This window comes from Puma concolor, chromosome E2 (assembly GCF_028749965.1).
Source record: "Puma concolor isolate L17-30 chromosome E2, mPumCon1.1.hap2, whole genome shotgun sequence".
In the NCBI taxonomy this organism is placed as follows: Eukaryota; Metazoa; Chordata; class Mammalia; order Carnivora; family Felidae; genus Puma; species Puma concolor.
In genome coordinates, this window is record NC_141681.1 from 32,174,720 (window position 1) to 32,200,818 (window position 26,099).

Genomic DNA, 26,099 nt, shown 5'->3' on the forward strand with positions numbered 1-26,099 from the left:
TCCTGGATCATAGGGCATGTGCATATCCAATTCTCTATGCACTGTCAATGAGTTTTTAAAGTGTTTTTTACCAGTTGACATTCTACCAGCAGTGTGAGAGTTGTGCTTGCTCCATATCCTCACCTCACTTGGCATTAACAGTCTTTCTTATTCTTTCTTTCAGCTATTCTGCTAAAATACAGTGGTAGATACTTGTAGCTTTACTGTGCATTTCCCCAGTGACTAATAAACTTAAACACTTTTCTATGTGTTTATTGGCCATTTGGGTACCCACTTTGTGAAGTTCCTGTTTAAATTGTTAGCCCATTTTCTATTATTTTTCTTATCTATTTGTAGGAATTTATATATATCCTGGATATGACTTTTTTAGCATTTCTAGTTCATTTTTCACTCTGTGATTTGCTTTCCCACTCTCGTAAGGATGTCTTCTAATGAAGATCAATTTCTTCATTTTAATGAAGTCTAAAGTATCAATGTTTTCTTTTATAGTGTTTATTTATGTCATGTTAAGAAAGCCTACCCCCAAGACACAAGACATGTCCTACATTATATTCTGAAAACTTAAAAAAAAATTTTTTTAATATTTATTTATGGGGGGGGGAGAGAAAATGAATGGAGGAGGAGCAGAGATAGAGTGAGACACAGAATCCAAAGCAAGCTCCAGGCTCTGAGCTGTCAGCACAGAGCCTGACATGGGGCTGAATTCATGGATCTTGAGATCATGACCTGAGCCGAAGTTGGACGCTTAACCAACTGAGCCACCTAGGAGCCCCAGCGAGTCTATTTTTTAAGGTATTAATCATGGATATTTTAAAACCCAAGTCTAATAAATTCAGTATCTGGACACCCCTTAAGTGTTCCTCTTTCAATTATTTTTTTAATCATGTAGTTTTGTCTGCTAAGATGGCTGCTAGTTTAGAATTAGATGCCAGATATCATAAGTTGACCTTTGAACAATGGAGGGGTCGGGGTGCCAACCCCATGCAGTCAAAACTCCATGTATAACTTTGATTCTCCCAAATGTAACTACTAAACAGCCTACTACTGACCAGGGGCATTACCAATAACATAAAGTCAATCAATGCATATTTTTATGTTATATATACTCTATACTGTATTCTTACAATAAAGTAAGCTACAGAAAAGAAAATGTTATTAAGAAAATACATTTACATTGTACTGTATTTATTGAAAAAAAATCCACAGATAAGTGGATCCATACAGTTCAAACCTTTGTTGTTCAAGGGTCAACTGTGTATATATAAAATTAAGATCACTTGAGACTCTGGGTAACTTTATTCTCTTACAAAGAAGATTTGCTTTTACCTCTAGTAATCAGGGTAGAGACAAATCACCTAATCCTATCAGAGATTGAGTTTATTCAAAACTGGACTTCAAAGAAAATTTTACCTCTTCAAAAAAAACAAAACAAAACAAAACTGGACTTCATTCTTTGTGAGGGTTGGTTTATTCTGATTCACTGCCATTTCTTTACTGGGTTCTAAATTCCCATTTTCCCCCTTAGTCTGGTAAGACTGCCAGAAGCATTGCTCAGCTTCTCTGTCCTCAGCCACTGCTTGTGAACCAGATAATAGTCTTTGGGGGAAATAGGATGAATGTTGAGCTCACTGTTTGGTATTTGCCTTTTCTCAAGAATCTTAGCCACTTAAGTCCTTGTAGTCTTGGTAGCCCTCTCATGCCTTCAAACCTAATCAAATATTTTGTCTGGCTTTTCTAGTTGTCCTTGGCTGATGAATTGGTATACAGCAAATAGGTCTACCATTACAAGCCCTAAGATATCTGGTTACATAGGAAAATAAATTTAAGAAGAATACATATGTGGAGTGCCTAGGTGGCTCAGTCAGATAAGCATCCAACTCTTGATTTCAGTTCAGGTCATGATCTCACAGTTCATGGGATCAAGCCCTGCATCAGGCTCCATGCTGACAGTGTGGAGCCCACTTGGGATTCTCTCTCTTCTCTCTCTGCCCTTCCTCTGCTCATGCTGTCTCTCTCACTCTCAAAATAAATAAACATTAAAAAAAAGAAGAATATGTAGGTGATCCTATATTCATTAAAATAAAAATATTGATAAGTTGTTAGAACAGAATGCATAGGAATATCATCTGAAAAAGGAGTAGTCACCTATTTACATTGGTTACATATTATGCAGTATTTCATTTTCCATACTACATATATTTATAATGATTGGACTTCAGTTTTCAGTGGGATATATTCATATATAAGAGGAAAATAATAAGGTCTTTTCAAAAAATTAAAGAAATAGAAATGGCATAATAGATAAAGTAGCTGGAAAGTGAGCTTGTCTTTATGTTTGTTTCCTAATTTAGGAAAGCTGGGCTTACAGAATATCCACCTATATATAGAGAGAGCATGGTTAGACTTATGCTGTATTTTACCAACTTTCCCCTTGGTAAGCTTCATTATGGAGGGGCTTTTTAGTTAAGGGATTTTCCAGGTTGATGAGTTACCTGTGGGAAACTGACATTACTTACTGGGCCTTGTTATCCATTTGATCTGCAAATAAAAGGGAGACCAAAATTGTAGGAGCCCTCCAACTTTAGGAAAACATTTACTTAACCAAACTAACTTTAGCACATAACTAATTAAAAAGGAATTTCTTCTCGGGAAGAGAAGATACACACTTACAGAGTGCTACAATTTATAAAAGGACTCAATTTGAAAACTCCATCCCATTGTTTTGCCAGCGAATACTGGACTCCAAATTTGGGAGTCAATACTAAGCTGAGCTAATTTTCGTCCTATTCATTCTACCCAGTCTTTCATGATCATTTTGAGTCTGAATTTTGTCTCCAACTATATGAAACGACACTTCCATCATTTTATCAGTTGAAAGTTCAGTAGGCAGGCCTCCATGTCCTAATCTAAGTTACTTATTAAAATGTTGGGGAAAAAAATCGGACTCAAGGGTGGAATAAAGCAAGAGTTTACTTAAGGCTTCTCTGCAGGTTGTCGATAATAAATCAACACCCCTTGGGCATGATCGTTCCATCTACTTCAAATCCACCTGATACAGTATAAAGTTATCCATATTTCCTTCATTCCACTAGGGCTGCCAGTTATTTCATTCCCATTCAAATCCTCTCCTTGGTGAACTAACTTAGTCACAGCCCCTAAGAGCCAGCCCTTATGTACCTGGCCACATTAGATTGGACTAAGGGTGAACTAACTGAGCCAAACAAATTTTCTATCTCAAGAGCTTGGTAAAGACTTGATAAGGGAGTAGATCTTAAAAGTTCTCATCATGCGAAAAAACATTAACTACGTGAGGGGATGGATGGCAAGTAAACCTATTGTGGTAACCATTCTGCAATATACACATAGATCAAGTGATTATATTGTACACCTCACACAACTTATACAATGTTGTATGCCAATTACATCTAAATAAAACTGGGAGAAAATGAAGAGAAATATACGACCTGAAGTCTGAGTCTGCTGGCTGTAGGAGCTAAACAGGAGGGTCATATGATTTAGGGTCTGGGGCCACCATCACGGGGTTACCATGATGGGCCATGTATAAGCAGAAGAGTAGGGGCTGATCTGTAGGGAGAAAGAAAGAACCAAAACATACATGCTGAGAGAAACAGAAATTTGAAACCAGAAAGAAGGAAAAAGATGAAGAGAGTAGCTGTCTGTTGGCTTCCCAGTTCCCATGAGGTGTCTAACTTTATAACCTGTACTTTGATTCTGTGAGTTTTTCTGTAGTTTTAAAATTAACTCCTTTTTTGGCTTGAGTGAGTGTTGCAACTTTGTTCCCTCCAAAAGTCATATGCCGAAGCCCTAACCCTCAGTACCTCACAATGTGACTGTGTTTGGAGACAGGGCCTTTTAACAGGCATTGAAGTTAAAATGAGGCATTGGGGGTGGGTCCTAACCCAATCTGACTGATGTCCTTCAGAAAAGACATTAGGCTGGAGAGAGAGACCAAGGATGAATGAGGCCACCGGAGAGTGGTCATCTGCAAGCCAAAGAAGGAGGTCTTGGGGAAACAAAATCTGCCAGCACCCTGATCTGGGGCTTCTACCTTCCAGAACTGTGAGAAAATATATTTCTGGTGTTTAAGCACCCTGCCTGTGATATACTTATTGCATGGAAGTCCTGGTGAACTACTACAGCAAGTTCAAGTGAGTTTCAGGGCTTTTAATGGTATGAACAGAAGACTTAGACTTAATTGGATCCAAGGATAAGAATATGTATTATTTCCCATCACTAGAAACCAGGAGGAAAAGAGCTCCGGGGTTGGTTACTTCAGAGATTCATGACATTGTCAAGGATCTATGTTCTTTGCATGTTTCCGCTTCACCATTCTCATGTCGGTATGTCAGCTCTGACCTGAGGCTGGATCCCCTCATGTTGACAAGATAGATGCAACATTGCCAGACATGATATTGCCTAGAAGAAAAAATTATTATGTCTTTTTGAATGTTTGTTTTTAACAGCAAGGAAACCTTTCTCAGAAGCCCTGCTACACTCTTGTTTATGTCTCATGGGCCCAAAAAGCATAACAGCCAATGAAAATGGGTCTGTCACGATAGCATCCATCCTGAATGAATATGGCCCCGTGGAGGATGGTGGGACCTACATAAAATGGAGGTAGGGTTGCACAAGGAGAAGGGAGAATGAATTTGGACTAGGTAACCAACAGTGTCTTCCAGGTTTCTTTTACCAAGATTTCCTAGACAGCAATTATATGCACAAGATTATCATGGAAAATTTTGACAGATGTGTGGCTGAAAGAGAGATCCTTTTTTTAATGTCGCTCAAATGGCTAAAGGTCTCATGTCACATGGCTTAAATTAGAGCTATAAGGCAGTAAAAGCATAGACATCCAGGTCAGATTATGGGGACCTTGAATGTTAGGGGGAGGGAAGAATATGAAATTGAAAAATATATAGTAAAATCTTAATCTAATAGGAGGCAAAGATATTTCAGGAAGATTGATCCACCACTGATTTCGGAAAACAATTCACAGGTAGATTAACTAAACAGCATACAGAGACCAGACTCCATTTTGGATTCATTCGCTTTCCTTTCATCAATGTCTACTGAGCCTATGCCATGTGGCAGGCCCTATACTCAGCCACAGAAATCAGGGAATGAGCAAAACAGATACGGTGCCTTTCCGTGTGTGCCATTTCAAGTGAGGGGGAACTGTATTGACCAGGGTGGGCTAGGCTGCAGTAACTAGGAAACGCTGCTATCTCATGGCTCAACACCATGGAGATAGATCTTTGCTCATGTACATTCTGAGGCTTGAATGGCCCTCCTCTGTCTTCTACCTGTGGCATCTGGACTGCCTGGCCACCAAGCACACCACAGTAGGGCAAGAGAGGTGCATGGAGAAGATGTAGGAAGAGTACCAGCTTTTAGTTGTCTCAGCCTTGAAGAGACACACACGTCTGCTGGGGGTCCACTGCCCAGAACTGGCCATGTGACCGCTCACCTACTGGCAGGACAGGTTGGGGAATCCATGGCGGAGGCTGGGGAGCAGCACGTGGACATTTAGTACACAGCAACTGTCTCTGCCACAGGATTTTATAATAAATACCTCAGGTAAAGACTTGTTTCTTCTTCATCCGCTTATGAAGTTGTACTAAACAAGGGGTGGTTATAGAAACATCATTTTAATGACAACTTCTGCTTGAGGAGAAAAAGATTCATGTTAACCTCGCTCTCAGACAGTGGGTATTAGGAAGAGACAGGGAGTAACAGGTCAGTAGTAAAGCAAGGTGACACTTTTATTTCTTTGCCCTGCAGTGATGCAGTGGAAAGAAGAGACCTCAATTTGCATCTCCGCTCCTATGTGCCACTTTTGTGTCCCTAAGCAAGTCATTTAACCCCTGTTTGCCCACTTCTTCAACTAAAAAAGAAGGGGAATTACGATCTCCCTCAGAGAGATGTCATGAGGATTAAAATGTAAAAAATATACATATGCAAATGCAAATGTCTACATTGTGCCTCAACGGGCACAGGGTATAAACTCGTAAAATGTGAATGAATCTGCTGTAGATGAGTTAAAGCAAACTTGAGATCAGAGCACGCAGCCATGTTTTTCATGTCATTCTCCCTCAAATCTAACTCGGCTGCCTGGCCCTCAAGACTCCATGGTGCTTCCGGTCTCCTGCCATCTGTTCCCTGGGCAACTTCCCGGCATCTCATCTCACCAAGCCCTTCTCTTCCACACTCACTCGCTGCTCCCGCTGAACAATTTTACTAGTTTTCAGACTTTCGCTAAGTCTCTCAAAAACACCCAACACAATGACAACAAAACCTCTTCCCGTGTCACTGACCGCCTTGTTGGAAAATACAGGCCATTCCCTGCCAGGGGGATCATCCTTTCTGTCCCATTGGCATCAGGCTTGGCCATCTCACTGGCTTTGACCAGAGTCATGGGTGGGAGCGATGCGAGCAGACACTTGGGAACACCACGGCAGGCTTTCACGATCTCTTTTGCCTCTGCCACAAGACAGCCTCGGTCCTGAGATGAAAGTGTGGAGCAGGGCGGCAGCTGGCTCTTGATAGGCAGAAATGTGGGTGACCAACAGCCCTTTGTGCTGGTAGCCCACTAACGTATTAGGGGGTGTTTGTTACAGTAGCATAATCAGTCCAAGAAGCGGCCAATATGACCTCATATCCCCACCACCCATATGACCTCTTCTCTTTCGTTAACTGTGTTGGAAACCTCTCTTCCCCTAGGGCACTTTTTCATCCCCCTTGCCTCCCCTAAATGCTTTTTACTTTGAAATGTCTTCACTAGGAAGCTTCCCCTGATCATCCTGATCGTAAATGATCTCTCCTTCCTCTACGCAACATCCTAACATGTTATCTGGGATACCTGTAAATAAATGTTTGCTGACTCCATCAAGGAAGGAATGCTTCACCCATGACATGAGGAGAAAATTTCATTATTATAATACTTTCCCCGTGTCTTAAAATCTTCAGGGTAGACATTGATCACGCTTTTTCTTTTTACATTTCTGGAACCCTAGCGCCACATACTTACAAAGGTAGAGGAAGAATCTGTTGAACAATAACTGACAGGAGTTTCAGTTTTGGGTAGGATGGAGGGATCACAGGCTGAAAGCAGCTATAATACTTGGGACTTCAAGCACAACAGTGGAAACTCGTTTGGTGGTGTTTCCAGATTACGAGAGCTTAATCTTTCAGGGCAACAATAGCTAACAAGTGGCTTCGGACTGCAGAGTGGGTTTCTTTAGACCAATTAAATGCAAAAACCGCTTTCTCTGGGCCTGAGAATTGGCCATTCCCAGAGATGTTAACCAGAAGGTTGGACCTTTAATGGTCATAATTTTGTTGTTGTGTGGGTATGTGAATGACCAACAAGACTTTGTAGTAATCTCTCCAGATTTCTGGCTGCAGCATCCCCAGTGAAAGGTGGGGAGGGACACATGATGAAAGACCCCAGGGGATCAGAAGGAAAAGAAAAGGTGAGGAGAGTTGGCCAATCCTGGTCAGGGTAGTGTTTGCATGGCAGTCTGCATACCTCGTGACACTGGCTTCATTTTCCAGCGAAAAAGGTATTTTTTGAAGAACAGTAGAGAGTCCTTCTTGAGCAACCAGTCACGTATTCCTGGGGAAAAAGAAAAGAGTTGAAGACATGGTGGCATTGGGCAGGTAGGACGACAAATGAACAACCTGAGGAGAAAAAAGCCAGTTACCTGTAGATTTTAATTTAAGGATGAGAAGGATCCAGGACACTCACGGAATGTGTTGTGGATGAAGGAAGGAGGAATCCCAAAGGGGAAAAAGAAGGCAGTAGGTGGTAGCAGAGGCCAGCCTTAGGACCAGCCACGCAAGTTATGAGGGTGTCCCTTGTTACTAGTGATTCTACCTGAAGATGTTTCAGTCCGCCACCATCATGGTTTTCATGTCCTGCCCGCCCTGGGTTTCTGGACTGTGTGGGCTGAGGTGAGCTGGGGGACTGGAGGGGGAATGAGAGTACGACTTTCAGTGCACAACTCAGGTCATGATCCCAGGGGCATGGAATTGAGCCGTGCATGGAGCCCTTCATCGGGCTCCTTGCTGAGAGTAAAGCCTGCTTGAGATTCTTTCTCTTTCTCCCTCTGCCCCTCTCCCCCACTCTCTGTCTCTCTCTTGAATACATAAATTAATTTTTTAAAAAGGCATTTTTTTGGGGGCACCTGGGTGGCTCAGTCGGTTGAACGTCCGACTTCGGCCCAGGTCATGATCTCACATTTCATGAGTTCCAGCCCCGCGTCGGACTCTGTGCTGACAGCTCGGAGCCTGGAGCCTGCTTCAGATTCTGTGTCTCCCTCTCTCTCTGCCCCTCCCCCACTCTCACTTCGTCTCACTCTCTCAAAAATAAATAAATGTAAAAAAAAAAATGTAAGAAAAAAAAAGGCATTTTTCAATTCCCAAAGCTCTAGTTCAAAATTTTAAATATTTTCCTTTTCTTCAACAAGTTGTTGACACAGGACACACTGAGTAGATAAAACTAAATGACTTTACAGCTGGCTTTAAAAAGACAAGCTCTTTTGCTAACTAGCCTTACTTCTTTAAACATGCTTTAAAAAAAAAAGTGCAAATCCTCTGACCTAACTTGTAAAACATTTAATATTTTGGATATGCGGCTTTAATGACAATCTAAAAGTCAGGCCGGCTGGACAATGGGGAGCTGCTGGAGTATTATTCATCCTTCACAAAGCCATGAGGTGGCTCTTTCTCCTGGGTCAAGAGGTCAAGCTCCACAGCATTAATTTCGCCGAGTTTCTTTGTTATAAAGAACAAACAAGGTCATTTATTTTCATTTTCTTGTTTCTAATTGCATGCATGTACTCCCAAGGATGAACTCTATAAACAGGTGGTGGGAATGCTGGGGAGAAAGCTCGAAACTGTTCCAGAAAAGAGGGCATGTCCCACTCTGGTGAAACAGTTTGATGAGTTAGAGATTTCGTCACTGCAGGATATGCACCTGTGCTATTACTCGAAAAGCAAACACTCATCTGTTTGGCACGCACAGATCTATGTAAATTAGGGGAGATTATTTTGCTGCTAGTCCTTGGCTGTTTTGTGATCAAATGCAATTGTTTCTCATTTCTTAAGAAACAGAATCTCTATTAGACTCCGTTCTCCCCCCAGTTATTTTGACCATTTTATTCTTTTCTGAGGTTATTAATAATAACATGCCCTATGAATTAGGCCTAGAAACAAGGGGTGCCTATCAAAGAAAGGATGTCATCAGAGGCTCCAACTATGAGCAATACATATGAGTGATGGTATACAGACCTGTCATGAAAAGGTTTAATTAATATCTGCTTAATAATTTTCTCTCCTTAATGCTTCTTTAGCTGCCCCTTGGTGAAGAATAAAAAATGGACACCCCCACCCCCCACCCATCCCTAAGAGAGTCCTGACCCTCAGCTTTCATTGTTCGGCAGTGATTTTTGTGGGCAACACTGCAGGGCCCCTCCTGCTGGGAAAACTCTGAGCTTCCTGATTTTTCACTCCTGTAAAAACCTCCTCCCCCATCACTACCTTTGTCTCTTTGGGGAAAAAAAAAAAAGGGTTTTCACTTGAGCAAAATAAAAACTACCCCGTATTTGTTTCTGGAGTGTAATTATAAACTTCATTGTACATTCTTCCTGGCTTTGATGCTTATCTTGAAGAGTTCAGTGAAAATAAATTGTTTTTATGAAAGCAGAGAAACCATTTGATAAACACGCTGTCTCTGAAAATTGTTCCTGCAAAAGAGGTCATTCTTTCGCTTCAAAAGAAATAGAACATATTTCAGAAAACAGGCAGGACAACAGTTTAGGATTTCTGTGAATACAGGATATTTTTTTTTAAGGCAGGGTGTAAACACACTGAAAATTACACACCTTCTGATTGTGTAGAGCGTATTGGTTTTTAAAATAGCTTTATTGAAGAGCTACTTAGGTCACAAGCAAATACTTGCCGCATTTCATGTTTCCAGGAATGAATTCTCAGCTCAGTACTTTTTTGCTACCAGGGGTTCGGGGGGTGAGCATTCCATAATTACTATGTATCTGTCAAAACCTATGGGTGTATCTATTCTTAGTAAAAGTAATAGTCAACTGAGAAAATGATTGGTTTTTCTAAAGTGGTTCTTATGCCTGGTAGTACAGAGACCAATATGGCCAAACTTGGTTGTAGTAATGTGAGTAGCAACCTCATGCATGCATATATATATATATATATATATATATAGAGAGAGAGAGAGAGAGAGAGAGAGAGAGTTTCTCAATTTGCTCGTTTCTGTATTTTTTGACCTAAGTAAAAATATCAAAATAGTTCTTATTTCCAGACCTGAAAAGTTTGGGTTCACTGAAAACTGAAGCTAACAATGACAACGCATGGGGATTCCATCCGCCCCACTATAGTTCCTGTGTGTAACTCTCTCCTGGTAATTAGTTTTAGAGCCTGCCCTGGACATGTGTATTGAGGCTCCAATGCTTCCTCTATACCATGTGTACATTCACTGTTATGAAAGCCTTGGTAGGTCTTGACTTGATTTTGTCTGCAGGTGATTTAAAATACGAATGTAAGTGTTGATTCTCTGACATGAAACTCCAAATTTCATGGAGATGAGTTATACAGATACTAAGAATCCATGCTGGATAGAAATGCTATGCTTTATGACATGAAGCCAGATTCAGACATAAAACCAAATATAAAATGTTTTACCAATATGATACATTAGCTGTTACTATGGGAATAGGATGAGAAGAAACTCGAGTAGTTCTGGCCTTGTTAATTTCCATTTGGAGCTGCTGTTAATTTGGCTACATTACATATTGCAAACAAGGATCATAATATTTGGACAGGGCTTTTCATGACCAAAACTCAAGAAAATTACACTGTATATAATGTTTAGTGGTATCCTCACCTCATCTGGGCAAGCAATTCACAGAGAGGTTAAATTACTGTTCACAGATTCCGAAAAGCTGGCGTCTCAGTAAGTAAAGATCTTTGGGTATAAAGTTCAGCAGGTTTAATGCAGTCCTCATGGGAACTTTCTTAATGTGGAGACAGATAAAGTAGAGAAATAAAGTTTTTGAGTTCTGTCAAGATGTAAGATAGTTTTCTCATCATGCTTTCTCTGCTTTCATAAAAACAATCTATTTCCACCGAATTCTTCAAGATAAGCTTGTTTATCCTCCTCACCCCTTCCCCATTTTTTAAAAGAGATTCTTGGACGATACCTACTGTTCAATTGGAAACATCAAGCTAATAAGACTGACAGTTTTGACCCAAATCATACAGAAACCAGACAGGGATTCTCTTATGCCTAGAAGTTGAATTTTGGCTGTATAACTGATGCTTGTCCTGCCCTCCTAAATCAGTAACTGTTAGCACTGTTCAGCATAAATTCAAAGCATGTTTAAGATATGTTCTTGGAGAAGTTTCTTCAAACTCAAGGCTAACCTAGTACAAAGGAAACCTTTGTGGCATTTCAGAAACAAATGCTGACAGCCTGAAAAAGGTGACACCCTTAAGAATGACAAATAGCATGGCAGTCACAATGGCATTAACGTTTTTAAAAGCCTCATTCTAACGTTTTTAATGGATGCGTTTCAAATCCACTGGAACCCTTAAAATTAGATGGTATTCTGAATGCAATGGGGAGTTCACTCAGATGGGCTCTAAGTGAAACAACATATAATTCTAGTTGTGTTGCGTACAAGAGGTCCAAAACAGCAGGGCGCAGAAGACCCCCCTCCCTCCCGCACCCTCAGGTAGTGTGTTCTTATTCACGTGATAGGTCTTGGGTTCCCTCTTCCCGAATCTTCCCTTAACCTGGTTCCCTGGGAATGCTTTTCCACTATTCAAACATCTTCCCCCCCTTTCCCTTTCTCCCTCTCTCCCTTCTTTCCCTTCTCCTTCTCACTTTCCTTGCTTAAATGGATATTAATTTATTGCAAACCACCTAAGCACCAAGCAAGGTCCAAGGGGCTGGGGATACAGCAGTGATCCAGCTCCGGCTCCGCAGAGGCATGTCCTACACCCACCCTTGAGCTTTCTTTTACAAATAACCAAGAAGGCGCAGAGCCTGGCATCCCTCCCACCGTATGTGAATTTATCAGATTGCTTCTCTCCATACCAGTGGTCGTTGTGACAGGACAGGATCTCCAGGCCAGGTGAGTGGATGGGACAGGGCATGTGTACATGTGTGCATATGGAAATGTGCGTGTGTGTGTGGAGTGTGATGGGTCCAAATCATAGCCTCCTTTGATTTCCACGTGCGTCATCCGGAGATCCTGTCTCTCATTCACAAGTGCCTAAAACAGTGCCTGGCACAGAGTAGGCAAGCAAAATATAGCTGCTGAGTGTCTGGAGACTGTGGGCAAAACCTTGAGGTCGGCAGCCGTCCCAAATGACCTGTTTCTGCGCTAGCAATATTTTTCATTCTAAATGCCTCAACATACATATCTTCAGACTCCTCAGTTTCTCCGCCCCCCCCCCCCACCGGCCACTCTTTAATAGAGATCTACACTCGGAAATCAGCTACCTAAATCATCATCATAATAAAATAGTGATTGATGAATATTGTTTCCTTCTCCAAGGCATTTGCATCTTAACAGGGAGGGGGATTTTATGAGGAAAGCCAAGGGCCAAGAGGTGGTATTGGATATGACCCAGCATTCCTAACTCCTGGGAGCCTCCTGGGAGAAGGTTCTCGCTTCACTTTGTAGTGTGTACAGCTCAGGGCTCCATGCAATTCATCAGCCCACATGCAATTCCCATTCTGGCAGCTAGTGGGGTTTCCACTGTGAATATTTGTATTCTTGATGCTCAAGGTCTGATTACAACTTCAGGTTTAGTCTCTGTGTAACTTTGATTATACTTTCCTTCATCCTGTGTAATCAAGCTCAGATTGCTCCAGAGGCACAACAGAACGGGCACAAGGTGAGAAATGGGAGTGTGCAAAGAAACACTCGGCTTCCTAGCCTTTGGGGCTCCTGTTAACAACTACCTGGGAGAAAATAATTTCTTTTTTGGTACCTCAGATCAGCAAGCTGCTCCTCTCCTGCGGCCAGATGCTGCACTATCCGCCATTGTTAAATACTAATAGTGAAACTTAAAAGATGTTCTCTTGCGAGACAACAGGTGGCCACTGCAACCTCCCGCTCTGATTGGTGGAAAGGCCACAGGCGCCCAGTGGCCCAGAGAAAGGGCCTCCACTTCTGCGTTTCAAGAACCTGCTCAATGGGGTGTTGTCCTGATAATATCTCCGCTCGCTGCCAATTTGTGCAACCCGCTGGGCCATTAGGGAGCGCCGCTGGGTTGTCAACGTTAAATGGAGACCCGGGAGGGAGGACCTAAGCTTTTTCGAGGGGGGGGGGGAATTGGAGTCAACCCAGGGACAATGTGAGCAGTTGTTCCTCTCCTGAATACACACCGCTCTCACGGGCAGTATCCAAACACACGTTTCAGCTAAGAGCAAATACACAAACTTTCACCTAATTGACGTTTATTTTTCCTGCTTGGTTCCAGAAAGATAATATTGGGTGAAGGTACATATACAGGTGTCACCAGGCCGGAGTGCCTGCTTTGGAGAACAGAAGAAACGAAAAGCAACCCATCTGATGTTTGTCTGAAAAAAAGTTCAGGCCCTGGTCCGGCCAAGTGTGCTCAGGGGAGGAAAGTGTTAGCGAGTGTTCGCTAAAATATTTGAAAATTTCTCCCTTCCGGTTGCAGCAGCAACTAGATAACCAAATTGGGGGGGGGGGGTGGCACATCTCACCGCCTCTCCCTAACGTTCTCATCTAGCAATAAAGTCACTTCCCTTCGCCAAGGCTGAGGGCCAAACTCTCAAATTAACCCAAAGCAGTAAAGGGGGGGGGGGGGGTGGGAATAGGAAGGAGGGAGGGAGAGGGAGAGAGAGATAGCTTAAAGAAAGAGAAAGAAAGAAAGAGGAGGTGGGTGAGTGCAGTCTGAGGAAGTTAATCACCCAGAACCTTTTAGGAAAATGGGGACATTTTCTCTCCCAGAGCAGTGAATGATCCGCCTAGATCCAGTTACTCAAATGCCTTTCGAATACAAACAAGAGCAAAGGAAATACGAAGAGAACCGACACGAGGCTTAACCCGGGAAGCTTCAAGTCTGCCTACCTGTGAAAGGTCAGGCCCCAACACCCCTTCTGGAAAATACCACAGGTGTACATAGATGGGGTCCCGGCTCCCAGGAGGCCCTCCTGCAGGTTAGCTGCCAGGATAGGTGCCTCCAAGCAGAGGACATTCGTGCGGGAAGAAGAGTAGGGTAGACGGGACGGAGGACCCGCACCACGAGGGACTAATGGGGGGGGGGGGGGCGAGGGAAGGAAGCCCATGGAACGATGGGTGGCAAGGGAGCGGACGGCTTGGGGATGCCGGTGGCAGGAGCCGGGGGCCGAGGGAAGCGGGGCTCGGAGAGGGGGTTGGGAGGGCCACACCGCGCCCCGCGGGCTGGCGGCGGGCCGGCCGAAGCGGCGGAGGAGAGGAGGGGAGCGAGGAGCGCTCCGAGGCATCGGGGACAAAGAGGACCGGAGAGGGAAGGGGGGCGAGGTGGGGAGAAGAGGGGCCCCGGGGAGGGGGAGGCCGCGGCGCGCGCGACGGGCACCGCCGGAGCTGCGCGAGGCGCGGGGTGAGCCGCGAGGGGCCGCGCGGGGCAGGGGCCGCGGCGGGGCGGGGTCGGCGCGCCCGGGGGCGGTCCGGGCCGAGGAGCGCACCGGCGGGGCGGGCGGCGCGCCAGCTGCCCGCGGTGGGAGGGGCGGAGCGGCGGCGGCGCGGGGAGGGGACCGGCGGCGAAGGCAGGAGGGGGAGAAGGAGGGGAGGGGCCGGGCCCCTTGTCTCCGCGGCTCCTCTCCTCAGTCCGCCCGGGGAGGAGGAGGAGGAGCGGGGCCAGCGCCGCCGCCGCCGCCGTCCCAGCCTCGCCCCGCGCACCTGAACTCGCCGCGCCGCCCGGGCCCCCGCGCCGCGCCCCGGGCGCCCGGCCCGCGCGCAGCGCTGCCTCGGTGCCCCGGCGGGGCGCGTCCCCCGGGCCGCCTCCCGCTCTCCCGCGGCTCGCGTGGCCGCGCCTTTGTGTGCGGCGGCCGCGGCTCCCGGGCTCCTCGGGCTCCGGTCGCGGCGCCCCTCCGGCCCCGAGCCCCGCGCGCCGCCCCCGGGCAACCCCGGCCGGGCGCCCCCGACGGTGGATCTAGCGGCTTCGAGGAGGCGGGCACCGGCCCCGGCGAGCCCTAGCCCCGGCCCCTGGCCCCGGGCCCGGCTCCGGCATGGATGTGAGATTCTACCCCGCGGCGGCCGGGGACCCCGCCGGCCTGGACTTCGCGCAGTGTCTGGGGTACTACGGCTACAGCAAGGTGACCGGGCCGGGGCCGGGGGGCGGCGGGGCGGGGGCCACCTCCCCATCCCGGGCGCGCCCCGCGCTCCAGCTCCCCTCGCGCTGCACTTTTCTCTCCCCTCTCCACTCCTTTCCCTTTGCGCCCTCGTCTCTGTCCAACTCTCTCTCTCTCTACTCTTTCTGCCCCCTTCCCACCCTCCTTTTTGTCCCTCTGCCGGCGCTCCACTCTCTCTCCCCTCACCCCCCTCCAACCCCGCCGACTCTCCTTTGCCTTCCCAAAGAAACCAAGAGCGGCCCAAGGACTGAAAGGGGGGGGGGGGGCACGCTTGTGATTCTTTGTTGTTATTAGTAAACACGATAGCAGCGCCCCGGAGTTGGGGGGGGCAACGCCGGAGTCAAGTGATCTCGTGGTCCGACGACCTCGCCGCCCTCACCCCCCACCCCCCCAGCCCCTCTTACCTTCCCCGCGCACTGGAGAGCTGGACCCAGGGCAGCTCGGGGAAAGGAAAGGAACAAACTTTTGAGCGTGCCCTGGATTGAACGGAGGTGGGGGGGCCGCGAAGTGTTGGGACCCCCGCAGGTGGCCTTTGCTGCCCTCTCGCTGGGGCGCTTTGACCGCGGAACGGAGATGCCGGGCCCCTCCCTGGTTAGCGCAAGTGGCTTCTCATCTTTCATTTTTTTGGGAGGGGTAAGTTTTGCATTTCGGGGAGATCAGGCTTGGAGACCTCCACACCACGCCCTGGGTCACCCTACCTCCCGCCCCCCCCGCCCCCCCCCCCGGTCCCCCGCGCCAACTTCGAGGACGGAGCGTTTCAGGTGGGCGAAGGTGGGTCTCAGAAGGGCAGCTGCGCAGCTCGGACCGGCGAGTCGGTGCGGGAGTCACAGCCCTTGGGCCTGGGTGGCGCGGTCTCCCCTTCTCCGTGTTTCCTGAAGCCCCCAGGGCCAAGCTTTGGAGGAAATATCACCCCGAGGGCGATGTTCGGAGACCGAGCAGTGCTCTGGATGGCCTGTGCCTTTTGAATGTGGTTTTTCTTTCTCCTTCCCCCTGCTCCTCCCTCCTCCCCCTCCCCCTTTCTTTCAAATCGTAGTTTGTTTATGATTGCTTGGATAACAGAGGAGGAAATAAGGAGCCGCTGAAAGAAAGGTGCTATACAAAACTAATGAATAAATAACAGGAAGAGAAGGAATTGTATCAAGAGTGAGGAACAGTTTGCTGTGCCCCGTGGCTGATGAAGGCTCCAGTTCCTTTCTATTTGTTTATACTCCGTTCCCAACTCCAGTGCTGAAGTTTGTGAAAGACCATTGGGGGTCTCTCTGCCTCACCCTTGTGTCCTCGTCGTCCAGCCCCGCGCCTGGCACCGCGGGCCTCCCCACGAGTATAGAAGGAAGGGACATTATTCAGTGTGATTTAACCCTTTGGTGGTGTTGGAGGGGGGGCGTCGTTCATGGTCTCCAAATTCCAAGAGTGGTACGTTGAGCGTTGAAAGGGAAGCAAGAAAAGGCCTATCGCGGTAGCAGGGTTAAGGTTTTACTTTCTGTCCTCGGTTTTGGACTTACTCAGGTTATTAAATGCTTTAAAAAGTCCCCCTTGTATGCTCAGTGAGGGACTTAGGCAGCCTAATTAAGTATGTCGTGTTTCTGAGAATCCACCTAATTGTTCCGGCGGGGTATTATTTATCTCCTTACAACTTAGCCTGTGTATGCAAGCCTTGGATAACTGGGCATGCTCTTATTTTTGGAAGCCATTACCTTGCTTAATGTAACTTCTTTCTCTGATTTAAGATCAGCAACACTCGAATGACACCAAAATAGAAACCTTTTGTACTAATCCAGTCACTGCAATGCGTGGCAAATCTCTCTGTTCACTGAGATCCCAAGGGTACTTCAAGGGACCAGAGGAAATTGTGGGTGTTTTGTGTGTGTGTCTTTTTTTTTTTTTTTTTTTGAGAAAAGCTATTTTGAGTCCATTTAAACTGAGTAGTTACTTCAGGGAGAGCATAGAAAGCTTGAAAATCGACATTATTTATTGAGATGCTTGTTCAACTTCGGGAGGAGGATGCAAGTTGGTTTGCTATCATTTGTTCTTAATGCAGTTTTTTGCCTGAAATAACCTGGTTTCTTAGTAAATCAGCAATCTGGTGGTCATAAGTGCTGTGTGTGCCCGATTTGCGAAAGTTAGACACAGCGCTCCATATTGGTAGAAATCAAATTGTACTTATTTTAAGGGATGTTTGCATTTAATTCCTTGCAGATAAAAATACAATAGTCCTTAATTTGAGCCCCAATACTTTATTTTCCTACTCTTAATTTCAACAGTGAAAAACCCAGTTTTATTCCCTGTAATTTTTCTTTATAGGGAGAATGTAGTAGAAGACGATGTATTAACTTTATGGGTATAAAGCAGCAAGTGCTAATTAAGGGTTTATAGCATTTTGTTTCACAGCTAACTTGTGTGTCTGAGTGGTGCTATTCAATATAGGTCTATATTGAAAATGTAAAAACTAGCATACAAAGACCTACATTTATTTCACTTGGAAATACCTGCATTTATTAATCTCTTAAGACTTAACTTTTGCTGCCGTGTATTATCATTCTGGATGGGAAATGATGAGTTTCAAAGAAGGCATGTTTCTGCCCTTTCTTGTTTTAACGACCATCTGGGAAACTTTAGAAGAAATACAGAACCCTTTGCTCCAGGCTTAACAAGTGAAAAGTTAGCGCTTATCTTTAAATTTATTTACAAACCGTGAATAATAGGGGTTCATTCATTTCTGTCTTTAACAAACGACCAGAGAGTCCTTTGTATAAATTATATGTGTGTGTATTATCTTTACATTCTGTGAGTATATGGATCCTTTTTAAATGTCAGCGCTCAGAAAGTGTACTGTCTACGGAGAATGGATGAAAGAGTTTTGAGGGTTCAAAAGTCCTTGCAAGTAAGAGAATAACTTCAAATAAAATATAGCCAGGATCATTAAAATCAGTTAATAATTCATGAACCAGCCACTGATGTATAAACTTACAGTCATCTCTGTTTTCTAAGGGCTAATTTCCATTTTAATTTCAAGTGGAAAATCTACTGTTTGAACATTTCTTTTTCTGATGTGGCCAACAAATGAAACTAACACCTACATTTTTTTAAAGGGGGAGGGGCCTTATGTTGCTCAAGCCAATTAGCGACCCATTGTCTGTGTATCTAGAATTTTTCTTTTCCTGGGTTCAGTTTGTCTTTTCACCAGCAAGCAGGTAATATGCAGCATATCAGTTGGCATGTCATTAGAAGTCTGCCACCCCGAAATAAACTATTATATTTTAGGTGGGCGTGCACAAGGTGAAACCACATAGTGGGTTAATAACGAACTTGGACCAAACTCAATATTTCATAGCTTTTTCTGCATATTCTTAGGTGTTTTTTTTTTTTTTTTTTTTGTTTTTTTACCAGCCCCCAGTCCTTGCAAAATCTGGCTATTGACTTCTTATCCTATGCAGAATAGTCTTTTGTTGTTTTTACTCCATCAGTCCCAAACCTTGCTTTGTAATTACTATATGTGTTATTGATCATTCTGCTTAATTAAGACATTCTGATGTGAGTGTTTTCACTACACCTCCTTGGATTGGCCTCTACCTTGGCTAGCATGAAGAGTTAGAAGACCTGAAGGGTAGTTTGTCATTTGTCTATCTTCTTCGAGACCATGGTTCAAATTGAGAATACATTGAGAGGAGGATTTGATTGCAGCTCTCCTTAAATTGATACTTTGCACTGGCGTGAGAACTAATGATTTCATTTTAGGGCCTGCTGTATGGGGGTGTTGAATTTTGAGAGCAGGTTGAGAGATTTTTTTCTTTAAACATATTATTTATTGTCAAGTTGGCTAATATATAGTGTATATAGTATGCTCTTGGTTTGGGGGGTAGACTCCTATGATTCCTCACTTACATACATACAACACCCAGTGCTCATCCCAACAGATGTTCTCCTCAATGCCCATCACCCATTTTCTCCTCTCCCCCTCCTCCAAGTTGAGGGATTTCCATGTGAGGTCTTCAGGCAAGATAATGGGGCGCCTGGGTGGCTCGGTTGGGTGTCTGACTTTGGCTCAGGTCATGATCTTGCAGTCTGTGGGCTCGAACCCCACATCAGGCTCTGTGCTGACAGCTCAGAGCCTGCAGCCTGCTTCAGATTCTGTGTCTCCTCTCTGCCCCTCCCCCACTCACTCACACACTCACAAGCGCTCTCTCTCTCTCTCTCACAAATATAATAAACGTTAAAAAATTTTTAAAAAAGATATTGAAGTCACATTGTGAAAGAGATGTAAAGTTTTTCTAAGAACCTTGGACAAGGGGTCATAAACTCAAAATGCTCCTTGGGACAGCCAGTTTAACCTACAGAAGATAGGGTTTGTGGTCAGGTGGAGAGCACGCCCCGTGTAAAGGGGTAGCCTTGTTCAGCATTTGTGGATTGTTGCCATGCCAACATCTGGACCCAGTGTCCCCACATTTTGCAGTTATTTTTCCAAGAGAATGATAATCTGAGTTTTTATGTAAGATATCTTGAATTCTAAATGGTGGCAGCAAATTCACATATTACTGAAATCCTTATGTGGGACCCTTAAAACATGCCTGTGGCTTGTGTACTGCTTCTTTGCAGTTTTTGTCTTAGATAAACTCATAAGCAGATGAGGTTCAAAAATCAATTTTTAATAAGTCATTTATGGTTTATGGTCAACTATGCAAACAGGTTGGACAGTTCCACTCTCCTGTTCGATCATGCGGACAATTCAGCCGAGTGAGTACAAGAAGTAGAATCTAACCACTTTCAGTGTACTTCTAATTGAATAGTTTGAATTCTGTCATTCATTCATTTTAGGTCTCAAGGCAACGGAACAGTTCTAGATCAGGGGCTGGCAGACAGTGGCCCACATGTCACATCTGCCTGTTCTTGTTTGGTTTGTGAGTTAAGAATGGTTTCTATGTTTTTAAATGGCAGAAAAATCAAAAGAAATATTTCATTACTGAAACTTACATGACATTCACATTTGTGTCCATAAATAAAGTTGCAGAACTGGCAGCCCTACTCACTTGTTGACATATTGTCTATGGCTGCTTGAGTGCATCAGTGTCCAGGTTGAGTAGTTGTAACGTGTAGTATGGTCCATTTACAGAAACAGTTTGCTGATCCCTGTTCTAGATAATCAGAGCACTTGATGGTACCAGGGTCTTCCTTTGTCCCAAGACTTGGCAGTAGAAGGAAGACATAGTTAACAAGATGGTATAACTGGAGAGATTACCATTTCAGAGAATGTTTCTCAGAATGTTTCTAAAACAGTGGGAGTTTAGCCTTGGCTATACTCTAGTCATAGCTGGTGGGAGGAAGCTTGTGAAAGATTCTCCAGGTCACCCTTACCTCAGACCAGTTCAATAAGAATCTTTGGGGATGGGAACCAGGTAGCAGTGTTTTTAAAGCTCCCTAGATGATTCCAGTGTGCAGCCATGGCTGAAAACTTTGTTTTAGGCTAGGGATCCTCCTTTGGAGTAAGTAACCTGGAGGGGCAGTAGTAGAACTGGGTAAAGAAGTTTGTGATTGCTATAAAGTATGTAAGACTTACGACAGATGATTGGTTCTAGGTTGACACTCAGGGCCTTTTCAGAACCCTGGTGGGTCCTAAGCACTGCTGACCTGGCTCCCCTCCACATCATATCAGACGTGAAAATGCTGCATCCACGTCCTGCATTTTATGTTCTATGATGTATTAATATATCATGGCTGAGTTGCTGCTGATTAGTTGACTTATGTTTGTGTTTTGTCAGCATCTGTTAGTTTTAATTTTGTAGTGTGTGTGTGTGTGTTGTGTGGCCAATTAATTTTTTTCCTCACCTTTTAAACATTTTTGTGTGCCCTTGAGAAGCTTATATTTCTAGGTAACCAGTCGTTGGTGACTAATGGATAAAATAGTCCAGCTGACACTAATTGAAGTCCATAAACTTACCATTTTGACACCCCACACAGTGGAATGTTGATGAAAACCCTGTGCTCCATAGAGACTGATACACAGTAAGCCAAAGAAAATTAATTTTAGTTGTTTTAGATGAAGTCAATGGAGGTATGTGGCCACGACATTCAAAGTATGTGTAGCTGTTGTAAGAACTATCTGTTTTGGGTCACAAGCTGTCAGGGGGATGCTGAATCCACTTGTCCACTTGAGGACTTGCTTTACCTCATTTGAACCAATATTTTAAAAAATTCAGTAGCTGTCTGTATCTAAAAATCTTTGCAATATAAATCTGGATTTTCAGCCCTTCCTCCCTTCCTTCCTTCCTTTCCTTCTTTCTTTTAAGAAACAATAAATTTGGCAATCTTGGACCTGTTCCCTTGCAAGGCAACATGTTCCTCTCCCCACTCTAACTTCCTCATATTCTGCCCTTGGTATTCCTGTCAAGTCCCAGGAGGCTTTGAGTTTGAAAACTTCAAGAAGAGATGAAGTTAAACAAGCGACCAATGTGATGCTCAAACCCTAGTGAAGTGAGGTTGCTGTCACTGGAAAAATATTCCTTATGGTATGTAGGGTAGTAGGTGAATGGAGACAGGTAATCTGTGATCATATTATTATAAGCAGTGTTTCTCAAGCTTCAGCATGCACAAGAATCAACTTCAAGAGCTTTTTGTAATACAGACTCTTGGGCTTAGCCCTAGAGATTCTGAATCCTGGGGTCTAGGCTAGGGCTCCCACATGATGCTGATGCACTGTGAGTAGCACAGCACAGAGGGCCTTCCAGTGGTAAGGTAAGGAGTTTGTTCTTTTTAAGAGTTTGTTGGTCACAATGCACTGGGCTACAGGTAACAGAACACCCAACAAACAGTGGCATAAAGCATAAGGACGTTCGTTTACTTACAAAGAAGTCATTAGTTAGGTGGTCTCAGGCTATTTTGGATGAAGGCAATCATGTCTTTAAGAACCCTCTTTTCTTTTCTTTTTTTTTTTTTAATTTTTTTTTTCAACGTTTATTTATTTTATTTTTGGGACAGAGAGAGACAGAGCATGAACGGGGGAGGGGCAGAGAGAGAGGGAGACACAGAATCGGAAACAGGCTCCAGGCTCCGAGCCATCAGCCCAGAGCCCGACGCGGGGCTCGAACTCACGGACCGCGAGATCGTGACCTGGCTGAAGTCGGACGCTTAACCGACTGCGCCACCCAGGCGCCCCAAGAACCCTCTTTTCTTTTTATTCTGCCATTCCTGAAGTTTTAGCAGTCTCCTCAAGGTCACAAGTTGGCTGCTGTAGCTCCAGACATCACATCTTCACATGATCACATGTAAAATGGGAAGCAAGGTAGTGGTGGGGTTGGGAGTGATAGCAAAAGTTTTCTGTACCTCTCTTAATAAGAAGGGATAAGAACTTTTCCAGTAGTTCCATTGCACTCTTGTTTATTGATCAGAAATGGATCGCATGCCCATCCTAAGCCAGTCATTACAAAAAAGAAGGAGATTGCCGTGATCGGCTTAGATCAATCCCATGTCATCTGGTGGGGGCCAGGCACATTGTCACGTGAGCATAGATGATATTTTATACTCTATTAGTAAGGAAGAAGGCCATTGGAAAGACAGTCGGCTTTACTGCTGAGCATATTGTGAGGACTTTGGAGCAGGCCAGTGGTGTGGTTGGAGTTGTAAGTTGTGAAGAAGTATCTGACCTTTTGACTAGATCACTGTAGGGCCTGACAAGAGGTAGGGGGACCAGGGAGGATTCCACTGCCCAATCGAGATAAAGGTGTGTTAGGGTTTGAACTGAGGTGATGTGAACGTGGATGGGAAAGAGAGGAGGGCACTGAACAGAGCATCTCTCACTTAGAAGGGAGGGAGAGGAGGCAGAGGTGACTCAGAGTGTTCGAACTTGGGCCTCGGACCAATGGTAGGACCTTGAGCAGAGGCAAAGAGGTCAGAGGAGAAGCTGGTTTCGAAGGAAAGGTAGAGCTGATATTGGATATTTTGGCGGAATAGTCCTACAGAGATATCAAGTAGGCACTTGGCACCAATGCCCTGGAATTCAAGAGAGAGCTCAGGAGGGCCAAGGGACCCAACTGGGGGGTCTTCCCGTGTGCAATGGAGCCGTAGAAATGAAACTGCCTGCTCCCAGAACGGGGAGACAGGACTTGCTAGGACACATCCTTGGTTTGAGGTTTCGTTGGTGTGGTGTTTGCAGACTCACCTCCCCAGGCAGCCAGGCAGTGTTTCAGGAAGTAATGTGTGGAACTCAGAAAACTTGGAAATCCGCTGTACCATGATCATGGTGTAAAGGAGTACGTGCGCTCATGTGCATGTGCGCGTGCGTGCATCTGTGTGCGTGTGCACGTATGCTCGTGCTTCTGTGCCCAGGCACACACGCATGCTTGATGGTTTATCCTTTCGGTCTTAGGAGTTGTTTGGAAAGAAACATTTTTAAATGGTTGCCTATTAAGGGCGGGGGGGAGGATGACATAAAATTTATAGTAACGTAATTTAAAACCGTACGAGCCATATGAATGAAAACATTTCACGTTTTTTTCTTCATGTAAGAGGTGCAATTTCAAGTTGGATTTTATGACGTGTGAGTGAAGTTGTAAGTATCTTGGAGAATCTGTTTAGATTGTGCTTAATAAGGAAGGACAGGATTTTTTTTTTTTTTTAATTTTTTTTTTTCAACGTTTATTTATTTTGGGGACAGAGAGAGACAGAGCATGAACGGGGGAGGGGCAGAGAGAGAGGGAGACACAGAATCGGAAACAGGCTCCAGGCTCTGAGCCATCAGCCCAGAGCCTGACGCGGGGCTCGAACTCACGGACCGTGAGATCGTGACCTGGCTGAAGTCGGACGCTTAACCGACTGCGCCACCCAGGCGCCCCAGGAAGGACAGGATTTTTGCTGAGTATTCTTACAAATAAAATGTATTTGAAGGTGGGTTGAGCTCTTAAAAAAAAAAAAACAACCCACAAAACCCTGTTTAAAATGGAAGTAGAGGCTGGTACTCAAGGTCTGCACGAGCTTCTGATCGGTTATATCTTCACTCCTTGTAGCACCTTATTTTCTTTTCTTTGTTTCCTGGGTTTGTATCCTTAATCCCTTCCTCAGGGAGGCCATGTTCTCTTAACTACGTCCTATGCTTGTGTAAAGCACATCAGCCATTGGAAAATGGCCCTTCTTGTATGACTAAAGTTCTGTCTTTAATCTTAATTTGATTTTACTTCGTTTATAAAAGAATAATTTGAATGTCTTGATAATCCAGAAGTTAAACAAACTGGCCGATACCAAGAAGTATTTGGATTTCACTCTAAATACATATTTGAATGATATGGATTCCTTCTTTTGGAGAAGACACATTTTAACCTGGGCCTTTCTATTCCAAATGTTGGAAGGTGAATGTGGCCTTTTCTACATTAACTGATTTGGTTATACGGAAGAATTATATTAAATGTGATGGAGGTGAGTTTTTTAATATTTCAAATTGATGGGATGTCAGTGACTGTACCATATTGTGAAAATTTGCAGCAATATTCCATCCAATTTGTAATGAGCAAGGGATTTGACATACTGTAGAATAATAACAAGTTTTACATTTTCTTTTAAAAATCGTCTTGGTACAGGAAGTAGAAGTCTCTAATGTTGACCACCTAGAAAACTTTTCTGAAGTGTGTATGATTGGTTGTAAGTTGATTTTCTTAAAAAAGAAAAAAAAAGGTGGGTTAAACTTTACTAGAAATATTGGACACTTAAGCATACTCTGTGGATCTGTCTTGCTTCTCCTTTATGCCTGTGTGTCTTTAATGAGAAACTCAACCCTTATTATTTGGCTTTTATATAAATTCCAATAAAAAATGTTTAATGGAAAAGCAGTTAAAACTGCTGTATTAGCGAAAATGCTTTTGATTGCAAATGGGCAAAAGTCCTTAAACTGAATCAAGTGGAAAAGGGATAGTGAGTTTTGTGTCCGGCATAGTTGGGCCCGGAGTTTCAAGGGATGTTATCAACACTTCCTTACATTTATTTGCCCTGCTCTCATCAGCGTGGCTTTCCTGTCTGTCTCCACTCAGGTGGTGGGAAGGTGTCCGACAGGAGCTGCAGGGCACATCCGCGCAGCTCAGCCTCCCCAAGAGGGACAGAGTCTCTTTCCTCCTTGTTCCAGAAACTTCTCTGGGTTGCTGGACAGACGTGGGTCCTCTGTGCAGGCCCAAAGCCACATACCCATCTCAGGAGCAGGGGTGGGTACTGCTGTTGCCATGGAAACCAGGTGGGCTGGTGGGCTGGTGGGCTGGAGCGGTGCTTCCCCAGAGGGAGAGCACAGTGCCGATCTCACCGGGTGGGGGAAGTGACGGTGGGTAGGAGAAAAAGTCCGCTTAAACGCTAAATGAAATGAAGCCTGCCAATTTTGTAGATTTCTGAGGACTTGAGTTGTCCGTGCTTATTACTATTCTTTGTGGAAACCAGAAATAGCCTGTGCTTATTGAGGAGATAGGAGATACAATAGTTATATGTGAGAGCTAATAACTACTGTTTATTAAGTACTACTTGTTAGGGGCTGATGTCAGATGTGGCCCACCTTCAAGAAACCTCTAGTTTGGTAGGGGAGCAGCTGTGTACACATGAGCATTCATGAAATGTGTGTGTGTGTGCACGCATGTGTGTGTGTGTATGTGAGAGAGAGACAGAGAGAGAGAGAGAGAGAGAGAGGGAGGGAGGGAGACTATTTGTGGACCTAAGGGAG

At 44.7% G+C, this 26,099-nt stretch overlaps 1 protein-coding gene and 1 long non-coding RNA gene across 7 annotated transcripts in view; one reads left to right on the top strand and one right to left on the bottom strand.

The window, feature by feature from the left end:
* Window positions 1-4,216: 4,216 nt before the first annotated feature.
* On the bottom strand, window positions 4,217-14,661 carry LOC147573470 (uncharacterized). The gene is made up of 3 exons (XR_015244803.1): window positions 14,160-14,661; window positions 7,550-7,636; window positions 4,217-4,437 (listed from the first exon to the last, which is right to left on the bottom strand). It is a non-coding gene; the product is annotated as an uncharacterized LOC147573470 (long non-coding RNA).
* The window catches only part of TOX3 (TOX high mobility group box family member 3), a 108,985-nt gene continuing 96,982 nt past the window's right edge, over window positions 14,097-26,099 (top strand). For 2 of the 6 annotated variants that reach the window (XM_086689439.1, XM_086689437.1), the window contains exon 1: window positions 14,891-15,385. In XM_086689439.1, coding sequence (XP_086545565.1) covers window positions 15,299-15,385 — 87 coding nt within the window. In that variant the 5' untranslated portion in view covers window positions 14,891-15,298. Of the gene's footprint in view, window positions 14,169-14,890; window positions 15,386-26,099 lie in introns of those variants that run through there. The other 4 variants (XM_086689438.1, XM_086689436.1, XM_086689440.1 and 1 more) reach the window with 3 other exon arrangements.